We start from the raw sequence: 14,741 nt of genomic DNA on the forward strand, positions 1-14,741 counted from the left end.
CAGCTCCAGCCTTTGTAACCACTTGGGGAACCAGCAGACGGATCTTCCTCTGTCTCTTGTTTCTGTATATCTGATAAAAAAAATCTTAAAATAATTTTGAAAGACAGAATTATATATATAGAGAGAAGACAGAATTTCCACTCACTGGTTTACTCCCCAAACAGCCACAAGAGCTAGCCATGGACCAGACCAAAGCCAGGAGCTAGGAGCTTCATCTGGGTCTCCCATGTAGGCACAGGGGCCCAGGCACTTAGCTCATCTTCCACTGCTTTCACAGGCACACTAGCAGGGAGCTAGATTGGAAGTTCAGCAGCCGGGACTCAAACCAGCACCTTTATGGAATTCCAGTGCTGGAGCCGGTGGCTTAATCTGCTATACCATGGTGCCAGCCTCAGAGTGGAGTGGTTTGATGGCACTGAGGGTAGCTTTCAGAAGCCTGAGGGGGCAGAGGTGGTTCAAGGTTTACCCACCCAGGACAATAATATTTATAGCTTTGCAAGTTCTGGGCAGTGGGGTCAGCGGCCTTAGCCTGGTATTTTGGGTCCAGGATCAGCTCTGCATTGCCAAGCTATTGACTGATAATGAGCACTGCATCCCACTCCACTGGGTGCCACCTCGCAGTCTGGCTGCCCTAAGTGAGGGGAAGCTGGTAAGAAGCCACCAGGCCCAAGCCTTGCCTGCTTTCGAGTGACAAAGTCTTTGGGGACCAAAGAACCTGGAGAACTCTGGCCAGGGACTTCTGCTGGGGTGAGTAGAAGCGGTTTGGGTAACACAGTGGGACTGCGTTCTGGGGTTGGGAATCTAATCTTAAAGGTCACAGGACCCTTGGACAGGCTGCACGAGCATAGCACCTGCGGCCACGGCTGGAAGCCCAGGTCCGGCGGTCATCCTAGGAGAATTGCTTCCATCATCAAAACCTTCGAGGTTAGTGCCAAGGCAGGGGACCACTTGTGTGCAATTCCTGGGACCTGCCCCCTCCCCCCTGGCAGGTGCTGCAGGCAGAGTACCTTCTACTTGAGGTATGGGGGCATTCCCCTCCTCCAGCATGCCCTGCCAAGCCACATCAGTAGAATAATGCTTTATTGGCAGCTGGCCTGGGTTGGCTCGGTTGGCGGTAGCTCTGAGTACTGCTGCAGAGTGACAGAGGCGCCCCTGCTGACCATGACCGCTGGGTAGAGCGGCTCGAGGAAGGTGGCGAGGAAGCGGTAGATGAGGCTCACGTCATCGGCCACGCTGTAGAAGGAGAGGCAGCCGGCGGTGCAGTCAAGCACCACGCCGAGCGTGTGCTGGTAGGCGCCCTGCAGCACGATCTCGGTGTTGTTGTGCCACACAGAAAACTGGAGCGAGTCCCACTGCAGGCACCATGAGTAGGCGTTGCGGCCCAGCAGGTAGACTGTGTGGTGGGGCGGGAGGCCGCCGGGCTGGGGGCTGCGGCGGTAGGTGACGCCCAGGCACACCCACGAGTTGGACACCTTGGCCTCCCAGTAGTGGCAGCCTTTGGACAGGCTGCGCGAGCATAGCACCTGCGGCCACGGCTGGAAGCCCAGGTCAGCAGTGGCCGACGGCTCCAGCAGCACGCTCAGGTTCAGCACCGAGTGGGTCTCCTTGAAGAAGTACAGCTCCTTGGTGGCCGTGGCGGGGTCGAAGTTCAGGTTGCAGTAATCTTGGGGAGGGAGGGGTCAGGGGAAGAGAGTGAGTGCTAAGCGACATGGTTGTCGTGTACATGTGTCACAGGATGATGCGTCTAGTCCAAGCTCCTAGGGGTGGCCTGTCCACCTTGGCCATACAACCTCCCCCTTCTGCTCTGGGCATTGCAACAGAGGCTGGAGGGGTGAACTGGGTGCTATCCAGACCATGTCCAGGGAGACATGGTGGGGGGCAGGAGTTCGTCTCCCCCAGACCCTGACATAACCTTCCCTTTGTACTTGTTGGGGACACAGGGTGATCGGGGCTGAGAGACAGCCCAGCGCTCCTGTAGGAGGCCACTCAGAGGTGGACACGAACTTGACCCCTGCCTGAAAGCTTAGAACTAGCCAGTGCGGTTTTGCCCCTGGTCTGGCGGGAAGCAGCACAGCAGGGACCTGCATGGCATGGCCAGTCGCTCCTTTGTGTCTGAGGGAGGGGAGCATGGAACCACTCAGGCCAGCTTGGTCAAAGTCTGATGGGGGCGCTGGCAGGTGTCTAGTGGAGGGCAGAGGTTGAGCCACACAGGGCCTGGGAGTGCTGCAGAATGAGCCCTAGGCCAGAGGCATGTCTTCTGTTCTTATCAGCGGGCTATCTGAGGCCCCTGGTCCACAATGAGAGAGGTTGGGGCGAGACCATCCTCTGGGCTGGTACCATCCTCTGCCCACCAGCCCCAGGGCAGGTGACAGGGCCTGAATACAGGCAGGGCTTGAGAAACAGGCACGAGGACCCCAGTACTCCCCACCCCCATCAGGAAGACCCCAAGGCTGTTCACTCACACTGGAGAAGCGTCTTTCTGTCCACGGCTGGGGGCAGCACCTCATAGGAGTTCATCTTGATGCCTGGGGAGGGAACACTTGGCTGAGGAGCCTTCTGAGAGAGATCTGGGCCTGCAGGTTGGGGTCTATGGCAGGCATGCAGGCAGCCCCTGGCAGGGTAGGCATCCCTCCCCCAGGAATACAGCCAGGACTGACCCTTCTGGGGGAGCTGCGCCATGAAGCCGTGAGCCACATCCGTGAGCCACGTCTGCAGCTCGGCCATGGACTCTGGCAGCTGGAAGAAGCTCTGTGTGTCCTCACAGTTGGTGCCCATCAGGGGCTCCCTGCAGGACGGGAACTGCTGCAGCCTTTCGATCTCCTGGTAAGGCAGGGAGCGGCCAGTGGCACCATCATCAGCCGGGACCCAGGCGGAAGGTGGAGGCTCCTGCTTATGCCAGGGGCTCCCACTGGTCCAGAGAACCACGGCAGGTGGGACAAAAGGTGCCTTCCTGATGCCGGACGCCTCTCCCCCCGTCCTCCTGAGTGTTTGGCTCGGTCAGATTGAGGGAGGGGAAGAGAGCTGACCAGAGGCGGGGTCATCATGGCTAAGTGTACTGAGCAAAGAGGGTCTTTAGAAAATCAGGGGAGGATTTCAGAAAATCTGCCAAGCCTCTCACTGTTTTGTGAAGACCACTGCCCAATGCTTTCTGTTAAGTTTGGGGAAGCAAAGCGAGTAGCAACCATTCTACTTTGCAACAAGAGAGGAGCTGCGGGGCTGGCTGGGGCTGGGCATGGGGAAGGGATCTCAGGCCAGGATCTACAGATGACCCTCTGCTCCCTTCCAGCTCTGGTCTGGCCACGTCTGGAAAGACTTGAAACAGTGGGTGCCCTACGGCACACCCCACTCCCTCCTGGGGTTCCAGGAACTGAAGGCAGGAGAGTTAGGCTCAGGTTGAGACAGAGGGCTGGACAGTGTAAAGCAGCCCCTAATACGGTGGTGTTGACTGCTTTATCCGAGGTTTGGGCAGATCTGGGCATCTGTGGGCGGAGGGGTGGAATCTGGCTGGCCCGGGGCCCAGTTGGGGAGGGCGGGGTCTGGGTATGGTGTGGGTGGGGCAGGGGCGGGCCTCGCCTGCAGGAACTGCTCGTCACTGCAGTTGGTAAGCAGGGTGTGTAGCCAGATACTGTCGCCCTCCAGTTTCAGCAGCCGGCTGTCGCTCTGCTGGAGGGAGCTTGTCAGCTTGTCCAGAGTGACTGCCTCCTCTTTCTTGATGAAATCCAGAAGTTTGGCCTGCAGCTGTTGGGCCTCGTGGATGATCCCCGAGAAGCAGGCATTCACCTCATCTCGTATTTTCTGGATTCTCTTCTGGAGGGGGCAGGAAATGGCTTAGAAGGGCATCTCTGAGATGTGCGGCAGTGCCCGCATTGCCTCTGGACCGCCTGGCCTTCCACCAAGCTACCCTTCTCCACCTCCTATTGGTCCTCTAGGGCTGCTGCAGGTTCCCTAGGGCAGTGTGGGCCCCGCTTACCGACAGAAAGGCCAGCTGCCCCCGGTGCTTCTGCCTGTTGGCCGTGATGATCAGCATCTGGTTTTCCACATTGGCTTGGACCTTCCGGACTTGAACCTGGAGTGGGGTGGGTGGGGAGCAGCCCTCGGATCAGAGGGCTTGGAGACATCTGCAGACACCTTCTGCGTGCAGTGTTTGGCTCCAGTGAGAATGAGAACGGCAGAGCCGGAGGCTGGGTGGCCCAGGCCAGCCCATCCCTAGTAACCAGGTTCTTTGCTTCTAGCAATGATGCCTCCCTGGGGCAGCACTGTCAGGCCCAAGTCTTTCTATTAAACCTCTTGTCTCCATTCCTGCTAGCAAAGACCATCTGCCTTTCTTTTAGCTTTTCTTCATTTGAAAGACAGGGTGATCGAGCAAAGTTACAGGGAGAGAGAAATCTGGCTGTGGGCCAGGCCAAAGCTAGGAGCCAGGAGCCAGGAATTCTGTCCAGGTATCCAACGTGGGTGGCAGGGGCCAAGTGCTGGCGTTACTGTCCACTGCGTCTCCAAGGCACATCAGCAGTGAGTTGGGTCAGAAAAAGAGTAGCCGAGACTCCAACCAGGCCCCTGGTGGCGGTTGGACGTCTTGAGTGGCAGCTTAAACCCCTGTACCATGACGCCAGCAATGGCATTTTCGTAACTAATTTATGGGACATGCTGTTCCAAGCACCCGGCCTTGAACTACTGCTGGTCTATAACAGTGTAAGAAGTCACACCAGACTATAAAATAAGGACACAGGTGTAACTGTGGGCTGTGATTGTGTGGGTTTGGTTCCAGACCACCACAGTAAAATGAGGGTCATGATAAAGTGAGGCATATGAATTATTTTTGGTACTCTGGCCATATAAAAACTAGATTCATACCATATAAAAGCCTACTAAGTGTACAATAGCACTGAATTGGAAAAAATGTATACATTGACTTTTAAAATATTTTTCTTTTTTTAAAGATTTATCTATTTTTGGATCTGGCACGGTAGCCTAGTGGCTAAAGTCCTCGCCTTGCATGTACCAGGATTCTGTATGGGCACTGGTTCATATCCAGGTTGCTCCACTTCCCATCCAGCTCCCTGCTTGTGGCCTGGGAAAGCAGTCGAGGATAGCCCAAAGCCTTGGACCCTGCACCAGCATGGGAGATCTGAAGGAGGCTCCTGGCTCCTGCCTTCAGATCGGCTCAGCTCTGGCTGTTGCAGCCACTTGGGGAGTGAAGCAGTGGATGGAAGATCTGATTTTCCAATTAAAAATGAAAAAATAAATCTTTTAAAATTATGAATTATTTATTTTTATTGGAAAGACAGATCAGATTCACAGAGAAGAAGAAGCAGAAAGATCCTCCATTTGCCAGTTTACTCCCTAAATGGCTGCAATGGCCGAAGCTAAGCTGATCTGAGGCCAAGAGCCAGGAGCCTCCTCCAGGTCTCCCGTACAGATACAGAAACCCAAGGCTTTGGGCCATCCTCTGCTGCTCTCCCAGGCCACAAGCAGGGAGCTGGATGGGAAGTGGAGCAGCTGGGTCATGAACCTGTGCCCACATGGGATCCTGGTACTTGCAAGGCAAGGATTTAGCCAATAAGATGGTGTGCCAGGTCCCAAAAATATGGTATATTTTTGGATGCTAACCACTACCTGAATTGTTGGAAAAATGATATCAATAGCTTTTCTTAATGCAGGGACTCACAAACCTTCCATTTGCAAAAAACTACAGTCTTCAGGAGCTGCAGTAAAATGAGATATGCCTGCAGTGGACCTGTGATGCAGCGGGCCAAGTCTTGCTTGTGGGTCCGACAGCCCGCATCAGAGGGCTGGGCTGAGCCCCGGCTGCTCTGTTTCAGATCCAGTTTCCTGCTGATGCACCTGCGAAGGCAGCAGATGGCGGCCCAGGTGCTCGGGCCTCCTGCTACCCACACAGAGATGCAGATAAAGCTCAGGGCTCCTGGCTTCAGCCTGGTCCTGCTCTGGAGGTTGTGGCCATTTGAGGAATGCACCAGGAGATGGAAGATTCTCTCTCTGTTGCCCTACCTTTCAAATAAAGAAATCTTTCAAAATGAAGTATGCCTGTAGTGTTACCTTGTTGAGAAACTCTTACATTGAACAAAGCATCAGCCAAACTAAATGGAACTCAGTGATGAACTGACTGATATTGCGTCCCAAGCTCCTTGCTTTGCCATGATTGGCTGCCCGTGGCTGTTGGGTCAGCTCTGCTATAGCTACACCAGGAACAACAGCTGGAGTGGAAACTCTAAAAAGCCACACTGGGTGGGTATTCCGTGCAGTGGTCAAGCTGGTGCGGGGGCCGCTGCCCATGCCAGAGGACCCAGATCCAAGTGCTGGCTCTACTTCCACTCCTGCTCCCAGCGCCCTGCTCACGGGGCACAGCTGGAAGCAAAGGGTGAAGGCTTGAATACTCTGACCCCCCCTACCCCACCCACAGGGGAGATCCTGGCTCCTGGTCACAAACTGACTCGGCACTGGCTCAACTAGAGGATGGGAAATCTCTGTGTCCCTCTGCCTTTCAAATAAAATGCGAAAACAAATTTAAAGGCACTATTAAAAACCGTACGAATATAGAAGCATTAAAATTTGAAAATAGCAGTGGGAGGATCCACTCGCCCTGTGGTGGTGTGTGTGTGTGTGTGTGTGTGTGTCTGGACCTTGGTCCTCTCTGCCCGCCGGCGCACACTCGCTCGGGTGCCCACTCACCTCCAGGCGGGCGCGCTCCTTCTCCAGCGGCACGGTGCTGTGGTCCTTGTGCGCCTCCAGGCGGCAGGCCCTGCACACGCAGCAGCCCTCCGTGCGGCAGTAGAGCCGCCGCAGTTTGTGGTGCTTCTGGCACAGGCGGGCCTTGAGGTCCCACAGGGGCTCCACCAACTGGTGGTCCTCTGCGTGGCCGTGCAGGTGCCTCTCGCACATGGAGGCCATGCACTGCAGACACGACTTGACTGACTTGAGCTTCTGGGACGGACAGAGGTCGCAGGGCACCTCCCTGGGCCCCACCGCAGCCGCGGGATTCCCCAGGGACTCCTTGGCCTGGGTGAAGCAGGCCACCATCTCCCCCAGGATGACGTTCTTGCAGAGGCGGGGCCTGGACGGGAAGCTCTCCCGGCACTGGGGGCAGTAGTGGTCGGGCCCTGCCGTGGCCTGGTAGTCCCAGCAGTTTTGCAGACAGCTCATGCAGAAGCTGTGGCCGCAGACAGTGGTCACCGGGTTTTGGAACACCTCCAGGCAAATGGGACAGAGGACTTTGTCCTCAAAGGTGCAGGGTTTGCTCGTGGTACTCATTGGGAACTGGCTTTGGGGGAAGGCTTGCGGGCTGGGACTTGTCCTGGGCTGGCCATGGGAAGACAGAGCAAAAGCAAGGCAGAAGTTAAAGGGCCGGTGTGGAGGTGCGCTATCTGCCCTAAGGTACAAGGACTGAGTACAGTTGACTAAGTTGCTGGGGTGGGGAACGTGCTCTGGGGATTAATTCTGGATGAGAGTATGTGGGGAGGGCGGAAGGAAGCGATGTCAGGACAAAGGAAGACCAATACTCACGCAACTCTGTGTTGGGGTGGACCAGACACTCGCCTGCCTGGTCCTGACAAGGAGGGGGCTCCGAAACCCTGTGCTAGCCCCTGCTCACAGGTACCAGGGGGCCCCCCCGATCAGTCCATTGAGCACCCACTTCAAGTGCTTCGTATCTCTTGGGGTCTGCTGCCCCACTGCTCGCGTTGCCTCTGGCTGCTGTGGCAGTCTCCCTGGCAGGGAGGCGGAAGACCACTCCCATCTTTGCTTCCCAATGTCATAATTCCAGTGTGACCAGCTCCTGATTGTGATGTCATCAGGGCATAAGGGGGTGCTGCTGCAGGTCCCAGACACCTGCAGAGACCCAGGCTGAGGCCGACCCAGGCTGAGGCCGACCCAGGCTGAGGCCGACAGTTGGGAACTTCACCCTGGGTCCCTTCTGGGGATTGGCAGGAACCCAGCCCTAGCAGGAAAGTGGAACCTGGAGCAGAATCAGGAGCCAAACGCAGGAATTCCTACCCAGGACACAGATGCCTTCACCACTTCACCCAGAAGCCACCCCTGGGGGTGGGCAGCTTTCCAGGAGGTCATGCTGATGAACCATAGTTGGTTTTGGTGTTTTATTATTTTTATCATTCAATCTGCTAACATTAGGAATCTTGCATAAAAAATGGGGTGGACATACAATTTTCCTTTTTTAAAAAAAATTATTTAATTTGAAAGGCAGAGTTACAACAGACAGAGACAGAGATCTTCCAGCCACTGGTTCACTTCTCAGATGCCACACTGACTGGGACTATGCTGATCTGAAGCCAAAAGCCAGGAGCAAGGGGCTGCTTCTGGGTCTTCCACATGGACACCAGGTCCTACGGACTTCTACTGCCTTCCCAGGCCAAAAGCAGGGAGCTGGATGAGAAATGGAACAGCTGGGACTTGAGCTGATGCCCACATGGGATGCCAGCACCTTGGGTGGAGGACCAGCCTGCTATATACCACTGTACCAGCCCCTGTAGTTTTTGGTTCATGTGATGTCCTTGTGCCCTTGTCAAATGTAGGCAGTAAGTGATGCTGGCCTCATCAAGTTGTGAGGCCTTTGTTTCCTACTGTGGACTTGGACGAACGAGAATGATATTACATTTCCCTTAAATGCTGAACTCGGGGGTAAAGCGATCTAGGCCCATAGTGGGTTGCTTTGTTTTGCTTTTGGTGGGAAAAAAAGAATTATTAATCTGGTGCCCATATGTGATGCCAGTGCTGCAAGGTGCAGAATTAACACTGCCTTCCCCCCACGATTTTAATGTGTCATAAAATGTGCCACCTTGGGGCTGGCTCCATGGCTCAACTGGCTAATCCTTTGCCTGCAGGCACTGGCATCACATATAGGTGCTGGTTCTGGTCCCGGCTGTTCCATATCCCATTCATCTCCCTGCTTATGGCCTGAGAAAGAAGCAGAGGATAGCCTGATATGACTTCGATAGTTTTGAAATACTGTCGATCTCACTGATCCAAGGATGAGGTCATCTTTCCAAGGTCCGTTGGCTGACATGATCCACCCCAGTCTCCATTTGCCCAGAAATGTGCTGTCAAGCTTAGCTGGAGTAGTTGATCAATTTGTTCTGCACTCCTTCCTCAGTTATGGTACCAGATATGGTACCTCTGCAGGCTCCAGTGGACTGCCAAATCCATGTGCATCTGGGTATGTGGTCCAGTGCTCCATCAAAGCCACTGAGAGACCCAGCTCTGACACATGCACTGTCAGACCACAGGTCCTGCCACTATCCCCATAGTTGGAGTTCTGAGTCCAGTGGTTTAGTTGGGGGGACTCTCAAAGAATCTCGTCTGAGGTGATCCCAGACCTGACTTTTGTGTGTGCCTGCCTGTACAGGGTCTGGCTCAGCCTGTCACCCACATCAGCCTATATACAACCTAGTATTTGCAATTGTTAGGTCAGATCTCTCTCCAGCCCCATCTCTTATGCAAACCAATGGATGCTGCGGCTCAGCCCAGCCCTGCTCTCCACACACTCAGCCCTCACGTACAGCATGGGGAGCTGGAGCCTCATTAGAGCAACAACCAGTATCCCCCACTATCCAGCCTCCTGTCCTGGTTCCTGTGCCTGCCAGCATGTGCAGTGGACTGATGAGGTTTGTCCCACACCCCATTCAGCAATTATATACATCATTGGGCATTGAGCCTAACTCAATCCAATTACCTCTACCCTCCGACCCACACTCACGCCAACTGGTGCCATCACCTGTCCAGCTAGGCCCACCCCCAGTCCTGTTTTTCAAGTTCACCAGTGGGAGTTGCAGCCCATCAGAAAGGTGTCCACAGTTTCCCTAATGGACCCACTTCCCGCCCCACATCTTGCACTCTCTAGGTGGTTCTGCAGTCTAGCTCGACAGGACTTGCCCCAGTCCTGGCACTTAAGTGGCTGATGCTGTGGGGAAGCCTAACCAGCCTGCCTTATTCTGGTTCATGCCTGCACCAATAGATACCATTGATTAGTCCAGCCTGGTTCTCCCCCTAACCCATTTCCCATGGAGGCCGACAGATGTTGTAGCCCTTCCTGGCCTGGTCTTCCCCCGCTTCCAGCTCATGCTCACCAGCACAAGCAGTGGCCCAGCAGAGGAGTGCCTATAGCTCCCCTACTGGACTCGTACCCTGCCCCCACACCCCTTATCCTTATCTCTCTGTTGTAATGCTGCCTTTCAAATAAAAACAAAATGAATCTTAAAAAAAAAAAAGTAAGCTGAGCGTAGTAGCCTAGTGGCTAAAGTCCTTGCCTTGCATGCGCTGGGATCCCATATGGGTGCCAGTTCTAACGCTAGTGCCCCTATTTCCCATCCAGCTCCCTGCTTGTGGGCTGGGAAAGCAGTCGAGGATGGCCTAAAGCCTTGGGAACCTGCACCCAAGTGGGAGACCCAGAAGAAGCTCTTGGCTCCTGGCTTTGGATTGACTCATCTCTGGCCATTGAGGCCGTTTGGGGAATGAATCACTGGACAGAAGATCTTCTTCTCTGTCTCTCCTTGTCTCTGTATATCTGACTTTGCAATAAAAATAAGTCTTTAAAAAAAGTGCTACTTCTGAAGTGATTGGGCCCCTACACTCACAAATGGGACACAAAGGAAGCTCTCAGCTTCAACTGGCTTAGCCTTGGCTGCTGTAGTCCTTTGGAAAGTGAAGTAGGGGGAAGAAAGATCTATCTCTCTCTGTAATTTTGTCTTTCGGATAAATAAATAAATCTTTATAGCTCTAAAAAAACCTGAACTGCTCTCTGTCATGCGGGTCACAGAAGTAACAAGTGGCACAGCAGGCCAAGTTGTTGCTTCTGCTGCGGGCCTCCTCTAGCAGAGCCTTGGTACCAGTCCAACTGCACCTCGAAAGACAGAGGGTAAGGCTCAAGTCCTCGGGTGCCCGTGCTGCCATGGGAGCCTTGCACGGAGTGCCGGGATCCTGGCTTTAGCCTGGCCCAGCACTGGCTGTTGGAATCATTTGGAGAGTGAAACAGTGGATGAAAGATCTCTGTCACTATGCATTTCAAATAAATCTTAAAAATAAAAAAGTGACTCATTGACAAATCACTGTTGGTGTTTTGATCTTAGACACATCCATTCTCTCTAAACCAGACTCCAGAGCTACTACTAAAAAATATATTTCGTTGTCTAAGTCACCCAGTTTATGGTATTCCTATTATAGGAGTGTGAATGGGCTAAAACCCCAACTTCTGCATCACTCCTAACAGATTTGGAATCATTAAGCAGTATATTCCCCACCCCCACCACTAAAAATCTTTTATTTATTTATTTATTTTTTGGTCTCTGTACATTTGCCTGTTGTGAATATTCCAGAAGAATGGAATAGTACAGGGCTCGGCGCCGTGGCCTGGAGGCCAAAGTCCTCGCCTTGCATGCGCCAGGATCCCATATGGGCACCGGTTCTAATCCCAGTGGACCCGCTTCCAATCCAACCCACTGCTTGTGGCCTGGGAAAGCAGTCGAGGACAGCCCAGAGCCTTGTACCCTGCACCCGTGTGGAAGACTCAGAAAAGGCTCCTGGCTCTTGGATTGGCACAGCTCCAGCTGCTGCGGTCACTTGGGGAGTGAATCAATGGGCGGAACATTTTTCTGTCTCCTCTCTTCTCTGTATATCTGACTTTCCAATAAAAATAATTTTTTTAAAGAATGGAATAGTACAATAGTTGAGCTTTTGTGTATGGCTTATCATGTTAAGGCAACCATTCACCCATTTTGTTGCATGGGCAGGATTTCATTCGGCTAAGGCCACTGGAAGGGTATCCCACACCTTCCTTCCCATTTATCTTGACGGGACTTAAATGAACACTTTGGCTTCAACTTCTGTGCATGTGTGGAAATGCTCATACAGTGGTAGGCACAAAGGGAGCTGTGGCCTCAACCCTGAACTTCAGCCATGATGCTTGTCTCCTGCTGTGGTAGCTGGAGAGGCCTCACCACCACATCTACCTTATTCCCCCAGCTCCCTGAGAGCTGTGTGGCCAGGGGCAGCCCCCCTAACTCTGCATTGCAGAACAGGGCAGAAATACCTCACTGGGCTGTGGAGAAGAGGAAGCAGCGCAGGTGGCCATGAGGGGTTAGGAGGGCAGGAGTGGGAAGGCCTGGCTGCCTCCATCCCGAGCCCACAGCCACGGGGTCACCACTCAGTCACCCTCGGGATCCAGTCTTGTCCACTCTCTTCCAGACCGTATCAGTGCCGGCCGGCCCACTCAACCTGGCAGGAACTGAACTCACAATCTCGCCTCAAGCTGGCTGCACCTTTTTCCAAGCCCACACCTGCCCATGAACTCATGTGACTCTACCCTTCTCTAAATCCTAGAGTCAGCTCTTCAGCGTCAGAGGGGATGGGTCAGGCTCTGTCATTGTCCCTCCCCCTTCAACTGGGCCTGGGCTCTGCAGCCAAACCCTCTCCCTTGCCTGCAGCACCCTCCCCTTCTTCTGCAGGCTTCTGGGATTCGGCTATAGGTCTCCAGGGCCCTGGCCATCTGGGCATGTGTTGGTTGGGCAGCCCATGGCAGCAAGCGCACCTGTGCTTCCAGAGTGCTGGATGGCAGCCATGCTGGGAGGCCCACACCTGTGGCTCAAGTCCTCCTCCACCTCACGGTCTAGTTCAAGAGCTCCGTGGCACCTTTCAATGGCTTGGTTTTCAATCTGTGCTTGTTGGCTACATTGTAACTGAGCAGAACAGGGTGTGCTTGGAGCAGTTTTACCAGCAGTGGAGACTGCACAGTGTGTGAAGCTATTGGGGCGAAATATGAGTAGAAGTGACAGCCCAGCCTTGGAAAAGAGCACCCCAAGAGCATGCAAGGGAGCGTGCACTTCCTAGTGAGAAAGCTTACTAACACAAATGGTCATCTTCTGTCTCATGAACCGTTAACATCAGACTTAAGGCTGCAGCCTCTGATTTGTAAAATATAACACACAGAAGAGATATTAGTTATCAAAGAAAGTGTAGTGTTGGCTTAACTGAATTAAATTTCCACTGTCCATTATCTTGGAAAAAGAATGATCTTCAGATTTTCATGTTAAAAGAGAAATGGAAGGCCTGACACATGGCCTAGTACATGCAGGGATCCCATGTGGGCACTGGTTCTAATAACCCCCACTGCTTCACTTCCCATCCAGCTCCCTGCCTGTGGCCTGGGAAAGCAGTGGAGGATGGCCCAGAGCCTTGGGACCCTGCACCCGTGTGAGAGACCTGGAAGAAGCTCCTGCAGAGCTCCTGGTTTCAGATTGGCTCAGCTCCGACTGTTGCAGCCACTTAGGAAATGAACCAGTGGATGGAAGATCTTTTTCTCTGTACCTCCTTCTCTCTGTATACCATCCTTTCCAATCAAAATAATAAATAAGCCTTCTTTAAAAAAACGGAAATAGAAAAGTTGGATGCAATTTCATTGTACTGTATAGAACAATCGATTGAAGAATTAGAAACTGGCCTAATGGAGAGTTTACCCCAGGAGAAAGCTTTAGGGGTGCAAACTTTTGGGCCACCCTGTCCTTGTCAGAACTTGAGCCCTGCACTGCCCTTGGTTTCTGCAATCGAGCCCATTCTGTACCACCCAGATGACTCAGAGCAAACAATGAGGTTGCAGCTGAACTTGCAGCAGGTTCCCCCTGGACACTGGTCACACAGGACTCGGGGTCTGGGGTAGACCTGTGCTCTCTCTCAGGCAACTATCCTCCCACAGCTCTTGCGCCCTGGGAGAGACGGAACCCCACCTTCAGACTGCTGAGGGCCCGAGTGGCCTGAGCCAACCCCCAGCTGACTGAGCAGTGCCTGGCACAGCCCCACGACGGGCGCAGGTGCACTGTTCTGGCACTTTGTCATGTTGGCCAGCAGACTGTCTTTGTGTCAAGGTCCGTACTCTGTGGTGGCATGGGTGTTTCCGTCTTCTGCAAGTTCAAGTGTGTGTAGGATCGAGCCTGACTGAAGGGGCAGAGACACGGAGACACCACCCTGGACGGTCCTCTCCCAGGCCCTCCTGCACTGCTGCGGAGCGAGGCTACAGCCACGGCTCCTTCCTGTCACAGCTGCACTGTGGTGCCTGCTCCCAGGAGTGGCTGTGTCATTCACTGTGGTTCTGCCCTCCTACAGGTGGCCTCATTGAGCCCCCCACCAAGGCATCAGCATCCCCCTCCCAGAGGGCTTTGCTGCAAAGCATTGGTTTCAATAACCGCAGCCTCGTCCCAGCATCCCCTTCGCCCTTGTTTTTCCCACTGCTGCCAGCACCTGCTGAGGCCTGTCTCCCATTGGCCCAGCTGCCACACAGGCAATCACTTCTCTCATCTACATGCCTACATCCTGTCCTTGGATATGTGCCCAGCAGAAGGGCGCTATCTCATGCCATGGGAGGCCCCTGCCCCAGGTCCAATGTGGAAGTGACCTGCCCTGGCTTGGTGTTCACTTGTGTTCTTGCAGAGGAAACGTCCAGTTGGCCACTTACGCCCTGCTGGGAAGGCTCCCTCCCCTTAGAAACCACCTCCCACTCCTCGTCTCCTGCCAGCTCTCTGGTGGGCCGTCCATCTGGCCCTACCTTCTGTTCTTCCCCATCTCCCAGTCTTGTCAGATCCAGTAAAGTGGAAGCCCAATCAGTACTCCTTCCACCGCCCACTGCACATGGTCAGTCCTGCAGCTGGAGACGTCCCTCCTCTCCCTACACCAGGGGGAGTGGCAGGGTTGGCTGCCGGGCAGCTGGTGGCAAGGCCACCCACGCAGTA

At 54.0% G+C, this 14,741-nt stretch overlaps 1 protein-coding gene across 1 annotated transcript; it reads right to left on the minus strand.

Annotated features, from left to right (window-relative positions):
• Positions 1-1,067: 1,067 nt before the first annotated feature.
• On the minus strand, positions 1,068-7,338 carry LOC121162442 (E3 ubiquitin/ISG15 ligase TRIM25-like). The gene is made up of 6 exons (XM_040989435.1): positions 6,688-7,338; positions 3,971-4,066; positions 3,574-3,807; positions 2,658-2,820; positions 2,463-2,525; positions 1,068-1,663 (listed from the first exon to the last, which is right to left on the minus strand). The coding sequence occupies exons 1-6, from the start codon at positions 7,264-7,266 to the stop codon at positions 1,080-1,082; spliced, it is 1,719 nt and encodes a 572-aa protein (XP_040845369.1). The 5' UTR covers positions 7,267-7,338; the 3' UTR covers positions 1,068-1,079.
• Between the last annotated feature and the right edge of the window lie 7,403 nt (positions 7,339-14,741).

Source organism: Ochotona curzoniae, unplaced genomic scaffold (assembly GCF_017591425.1).
Source record: "Ochotona curzoniae isolate NIBS_2020 unplaced genomic scaffold, NIBS_Ocur_1.0 contig_523, whole genome shotgun sequence".
NCBI lineage: Eukaryota > Metazoa > Chordata > Mammalia > Lagomorpha > Ochotonidae > Ochotona > Ochotona curzoniae.

Excerpts from the sequence above, each read along its gene's own strand:
- LOC121162442 (XM_040989435.1), bottom strand. The coding sequence starts at position 7,266 with ATGAGTACCACGAGCAAACCCTGCACCTTTGAGGACAAAGTCCTCTGT. Across the intron at positions 4,067-6,687 it reads AGGAGCGCGCCCGCCTGGAG|GTTCAAGTCCGGAAGGTCCA; the intron begins GTGAGTGGGCAC and ends ACCCCACTCCAG. Across the intron at positions 3,808-3,970 it reads GGCAGCTGGCCTTTCTGTCG|AAGAGAATCCAGAAAATACG; the intron begins GTAAGCGGGGCC and ends TGCCCCCTCCAG.